At 37.0% G+C, this 6,139-nt stretch overlaps 1 protein-coding gene across 2 annotated transcripts; it reads right to left on the bottom strand.

Moving 5' to 3' along the window:
* Window positions 1-2,679: 2,679 nt before the first annotated feature.
* On the bottom strand, window positions 2,680-4,888 carry LOC108569961 (abl interactor 2). Of its 2 annotated transcripts, none has more exons than XM_017931748.1 (5): window positions 4,773-4,888; window positions 4,227-4,700; window positions 3,986-4,186; window positions 3,294-3,923; window positions 2,680-3,236 (listed from the first exon to the last, which is right to left on the bottom strand). In XM_017931748.1, the coding sequence occupies exons 1-5, from the start codon at window positions 4,795-4,797 to the stop codon at window positions 3,073-3,075; spliced, it is 1,494 nt and encodes a 497-aa protein (XP_017787237.1). In that variant the 5' UTR covers window positions 4,798-4,888; the 3' UTR covers window positions 2,680-3,072. The 2 variants fall into 2 exon arrangements, with proteins under 2 accessions (XP_017787237.1, XP_017787238.1); XM_017931749.1 differs by having other exon boundaries at window positions 2,681-3,236; window positions 3,986-4,168.
* Between the last annotated feature and the right edge of the window lie 1,251 nt (window positions 4,889-6,139).

The following is a 6,139-nucleotide window of genomic DNA, read 5'->3' as shown; positions in this document are numbered from 1 at the left end:
CAATTAAGAAATGACGTATTTCTCATTATTGTTGTTGTTATAGTGTGCGTATTTTGCTTTTGTTCTTGCGTTTCGTATGGGAAAGAGAGAAAGAGAGAAAGAAAGAATAGGAAGGACAGAGAAGTATTACGGGTTTTCGATGGATTGTGCATTGGAGGCGCGCGCGAGAGAGTTCACGTCTTCTCTTCTCGCTCGCGTCTTTGCTCCTTCTACCATTCTCCTCCTCCGTTTCGAGAGAAAGAACGAGAAAGCAAGCAACAGTGAGACGTGCAGGAAAGATAGAATGAGAGTGAGAGAGTTGGAGTAATTACCTTTGGTGAGTTGAACGGGATCTAACGGTGTGGCTGAGGCCTCCTGGTATATGGCGAAGGTAGCAATAATAGCAATCACAAGCACAGAACAACAACTCCGGCAGTAGTATTCAGGTATCAACATTTTAAGAGACACGAGGGTGTCGTTGCATCACAGCGCGAATACTCTTTGGCTCTCCTCGGTTCGACTCTCATCATCATCGTCGGATCGAGGAGGATGATGATGATGGGTCGCCGATATTGAAGGATTCAATTGATTCTTTTATTGCACTGTTGTCGATCTTTGGCATCACTTCACTTTTTCGCACTTCTACTGTGTGTTGTTATTGTTGTTGTTATCCTTTAAAACGCGTGTTCCACGCCGAAAGCGCGCGCATCAAGCACCTCCTCGCAGGACGACTCCGCGAACGCAACTGGCCTTCCTCCCACCGCAGGTACGGATTGCGTGGAGACGGATGGATCAGCGGCGGCGCTGACCGGTCGACGTCGAAGGCGGCTGTGGTGGAATCATCCCCCTTGTGCTCATATGTTCGACGATGATGATGACGATGATGGTACTTTTTATTCCAACCATTACCATACGTACCATTCGAAGCGAAACCTCTCGACCGGACACGACGTTCGTACCTTTCGCGCGTTGACCCTGAATCTAGTGAATATAGTTAATTGGCCGATGCTGTTTACTTCATTGTATAACGCCCACCATCAACCGCATGATCTTGCTTGCTTTCCTTTGTCGTCTTCCTTCTTGTACATACATGGAGTTCATCAACAATGTCCATTCACATCTTCAATTTACGAAACAATCAAAGTCTTTTTATTAACAGAATAATTACAAAAACTTACCTCAACTTTGAAAATAACTGAAATCATTAAATCCTTATATTAAATTAATAAATTGTTAATTTCTCATTAGAAGTTCTACTCTTGTAAAACTGAAAATAAAAAAACGCATTTAACAAATCAATGTTTAAATTTTCAAAATACGCTTATTCAAATATCTGCAATTGAAAACAAAAAAAAAATCAATAATATACATTTTTCAAATGTTGTTACTTATTACTAAAATCAAGTAACTCTTACCGAAACAAATGAAAAATCAATACCAACAACCATACAAAACAATTTCTAAATACACACTTGATTTAAGTCAAGAAGTTACATTAACCAAAAACAAATGAAAACCAATTGACAAAAACGTCAATCCAATTAATTTTACTTATTTTTAAAACCAATGTTAAAAATTAACAAAAAAATTGTTAAATTCCATTTTAACAAAACACGATTCGAATCATCTTTGAAACTGAAAAAAACAAATAAAAAAAAGCACGTTTTAAATGTTGATTTTCTTTTAAACAATATAGATGTACCAAAAAACAAATGAAAAGGAAATTAAATTTTAGTTTTCGTCTTTTGTTGATTTTTTTATCTTTAAATACAAATCGTTGACGGAAAAATTTAGTTTTCTACATGAAAACCGAAAAAATAAAAATCTACCTGACTACGTTGAATCTCATTAAGTATTACATCAAATTATAATTTTGAAAACGTTGCAATCGCCGAACGTGATTCGATTTCCAAACAGAAACTACAACTCTTTTTTTTTTTTTTGTAATTTTTCTATACAAAGATAGATAACTTTACAAACACGTCGAGAGATGTCAAGTGAACACAACAATAGGGGAAGAAAACTTTACTTTAGCCCTTAAAAACTAACCGCATAAATTTCCCCAACGATATTATTTGGATCCGAACGAAAAATCTAGTTGGTGCAGGCGAAAAGTTTTTGCAAAACAAAAAAATCTAAAACTTCGATTTGTGAAAACTCGGTTTTAGTCGTGGTAACTAGATTTAAAACAAGTTTTGTTTATTTCTTTTTTTGCCCTGTAAATTTGCTTTAGCTGTTGTTAAAATCTGTTGTTCATTCATTAATCATTGATTTACAAATGAATTTATGAACTATTTACTTGATTTCATTATTTACAAAACGTAAAGCTATTAACGTAGATTAGTATCTCGTTATTAATAATAAACAAAAGATTTTCGATTCGAAAGCGTTCGCGATTCTTAATGCAAACAAATTTAAATCACCGATTAAAGAGATTTTTTTTATAGCCTCTATAGTGTTCATAAATTTGAGGTTAATCTCCGATTAGCAAAATCAATATTAGATTTAATTACGAAACCATACTTTTGTGCCTGGACATTAATCCAAAGACTTTAATCTCGATCATTAAAATAAAATTATAGGGATGATGGGAATAGTGTAGTGTGCAAAATAGGATACATTCTCGATAGCCGCAGATTAAATATAATATATTTATATAACGTCCATTACAAAATAAATACTGAATATATATTTTTTTTTTTCTAGTTTTTACCGTTTTTGATTACGCTTAACTAATAATGTTACATTAATAAGTAAAAAATATATTAAATATATCCTAATTCGCTTTATACTAATTATATAATATACGCATATTAACTACTATTTGTTAGATTCGACTTTCAAATGCCGACAATTTGATTTGATTACTGGTATTTAAAACTCACTTGACTAATAATACACATATTCTTCTCCTGTATGTATGCAGCGAGCGAAGATCGTGCGAATATTCAAATATATCAAAATTTGGGGGAAGAAGCTGGGAGGATGCAGGGCGGAACTAGAGAAAAAAAACTAACAACAATTAGGGGTGGAAAAAGCGTAAGCGGATTAGTTAAATAATTTGGGGCTAGTTTAGTGCGTGTCTGAATCCAATCAGACGCACGGTTCGACGTAGTTGCCAGGAAAGAGGCCGGTGATGCCGTCCATAACGCCCTCCCACCAACCGTCGTCGTTCTTCTTCAAAACGTAGATGACGGAGCTCTCCTGGAAACTTAACTCGTCGTCTTTGTCCGCGTAGTAATCGTAAATTGCGACAACTGAAATCAAACAATTATATAATGGTTATAATTAGTTTAGTATGGTTGTTATATTACCTTTTTCGATGTAGTTTTTGGGGACCCAACCGGGAAGATCCTCTTCATCTGGAACGATTGGCATCACGCCTGACGTTCTAGGTCTTCCGAATGATTCGTGTTCATCTTCTGGCGGTGGAGGCGGCGGTAACGGTGGAGATTGGGCTCCGCCTCCGCGCGACGATCGGGACTGCCCACCGTGATGGGCGTGGCTCAGCGTGTGCATGCCTAAACTACCGTGCGGAACAGGGCCATGCTGCGGCATCATTAGAGAATGATGTCTCAAGCTGTTCGTGTTCGGTACGGGCATCTCCTGATTCACTAAAGGAGATGGGGGCGGCGGCATGCTCATGTGATGATCGTTCGCCGCGTACACAGTGTTACCCGGAGGCGGCGGTGGAGGAGGAGTTTGCGGATGCGGCTGCTGCTGCACGCTCATTGGATGCACCATACCCACTTGAGGCGGCGACATCACTTGGTGCTGCGGTTGCGTCATTGGCAACGTGCTGTAACCGGCGCCGCGTTCGCCGCGTCTCGGATGACCAATCGGGAAGTTGGGGGCGTAATGACTGGGCACCTGGGGCGGGGCCACAGCCGGAGGCGTCCTATACTCGCGACTACCCTTGCTCAAAGTACCGCCAGATACAGAAACTATATAAAAAAAAAAACAAATAATTACACACAAATCTTAAAATAACAAAGAAGAAACGCACCTTTACTTCCGGTTCTCGTGACTTGAGGCGGAGTGGGCGGCTTCGTCGTAGGAGCCGGACCAACCATCGAAGAGTTAGTGGACATTCCACCAATTGATTGGATACTGCCCTGACTCGATCCCCTCTGCTTCTGGATACGCGGCGTGCTGGCGCTCCTCACCCCATGTCCGATATCATCCAAAACTGTAAAATCCACCTTTGCTAAAAATAGGGGTTTATACACACGAATCCGTGCACTTACCGAAATAATCAATAGGCTTCCTCACATACTTGATAGGCTTCTCCGGATTGCTCGGAGCAATAATCTTATATTGCCTAGTCGTAGATTTATTAGCAGTCAACACTCCAATCTCACGACGCGCCACCTTCTCCTTATGTATCATCACTGTCTGATTAATATGATTCATCTGACTCTCCATCTCGGCCAGCTGAGAAGTCTGCAGCTCCAACAGCTGCAGAAAGTTGTACGCCAAAGTGTTTATCTGATAAGCCACACTGGCCAACGACTGTGTAGTGTAATTCTTCGTCTCCTCCAGAGCAACTTTCTTATCCTCCGACTGGAAATAGTTGGCCTCACAATACTCAGCCACCCGCTCCAAATTGACATGATTATCAGACAGATTGTTCCTGCCATCAGGAATCTCCGATCTCAGCAATGCTGCCAGCTCTGCCATGGCGTCGCAATCGCTGATCACACCCGACTCACTCAAACTCCCTGCAAAATTTTTATCACGATCAAATCAGCGTTGATAACAGCAACATATATATAAACAAAAGCAACACTCACCATGGGTGTAGTAACCAACACTCATACTAATACCGTTTGCATAATTTCATGGGTGAAAGAAGAAAAGAAATGAAAGAATCAACACACTTGTTGCAGAAACAACAAAAAAAAAACAATTATACGCAGTTAATTAAACGGGAAATGCAATTATAATTCATTAAAAACGAACGTTAATAATAAACACGACTGAGGAATGACAGTAATTATTAACATGCACGAAGTCAGCAGCGTTTTCAAAACTAGGCAACTATTATACAATTGATATAGGCAACACAATTCACGCAACACATTGAAATTTGTATAATTTACAAGTTGTATTTCAAAGATGAAACTGAAATAAACTTACATTTTAGTTTATTGTCTTAAATTCAATAGAAATATAATTCTAACTAATTTCTCAATGTAAACAAATAATAGAATTATATGCAACCTGAGTTACATAATAGGGTGTGTCTACAGGATGTTGTTGCCAATGGGAACAGGAAAGAAAAAAACTCCACCCTCTGGAAAGGCGTGTTAAATTGTGTAATTTCTGGTTTATTAAAATTTCATATTATTTTTTTTTATTAAACTCAAATACGTTTAAAAGGGTTTCAATCAATACTTTTATCGCGTCTCTCATTTGTTTTATATATATATACTTTTTTTCACCTTCGTCATCATCATTGAACAACAATAATAATAATTAATAATCAACACGGTTTGAAGAGAGGGCGGCAACTCCCAGCAAAGAACAAAAGAAGAAACAAAAACAAAACAGTTAGGGTGAAGGGATCCACCCTCTCCAACCCTGCTTATATACAAATTGTTTAGCAATCTCGCAATTGTTTCTCTCCGAAGTTAGTGGTAGTAGAAGATGAGCGTTCATTTGTCTTTTACATTCAATCAATTCGCACATAAGATAACATGATTTTTGTTGATCCTTTCTTTTAAATTGTTTGTTTGTTTATTTTATATATATATATCTTCTTCATTCATTTTTTTCTTTACTTCTTTCATTTGTTTATCAATATTTTTCATATATATATATATAATATATCTCATTGGCAGGGAAATCTCGAATTTACAATTACACTACAAAAAACATTGATAAAACTACCTAAATGTAACAATTGGCTATACATATATAATATATAAATCGTATTATTCATCAATCAATCAATCAATTATATAATCATCTTTTTTTTTTTTCTTAAAACTTGACCATCGTCCATATTTCTGAGGCTCAATTATAATTTTTTTTTCCATACATATATTTCATTCACATATAATAATACAATATGTTTATTTATTTATTTACTCTTGTTTTTTTTTTCAATAATATTAAATAATTATTCATCAAAGGATTTGTTAAATTAAACAGAAAA

The sequence above is a fragment of the Nicrophorus vespilloides genome, unplaced genomic scaffold (genome assembly GCF_001412225.1).
Source record: "Nicrophorus vespilloides isolate i.1.1-1 unplaced genomic scaffold, Nicve_v1.0, whole genome shotgun sequence".
Taxonomy (NCBI): domain Eukaryota; kingdom Metazoa; phylum Arthropoda; class Insecta; order Coleoptera; family Silphidae; genus Nicrophorus; species Nicrophorus vespilloides.
This window is presented reverse-complemented; position numbering and strand designations above follow the sequence as displayed.

What these genes read in the sequence shown, in the direction of transcription:
- LOC108569961 (XM_017931748.1), bottom strand. Translation starts at nt 4,797, where the DNA reads ATGAGTGTTGGTTACTACACCCATG. An exon ending in TGTTGGTTACTACACCCATG is followed by an intron (nt 4,701 to 4,772) that starts GTGAGTGTTGCT and finishes AAAATTTTGCAG; the next exon opens with GGAGTTTGAGTGAGTCGGGT. An exon ending in GAAGCCTATTGATTATTTCG is followed by an intron (nt 4,187 to 4,226) that starts GTAAGTGCACGG and finishes CCCTATTTTTAG; the next exon opens with CAAAGGTGGATTTTACAGTT.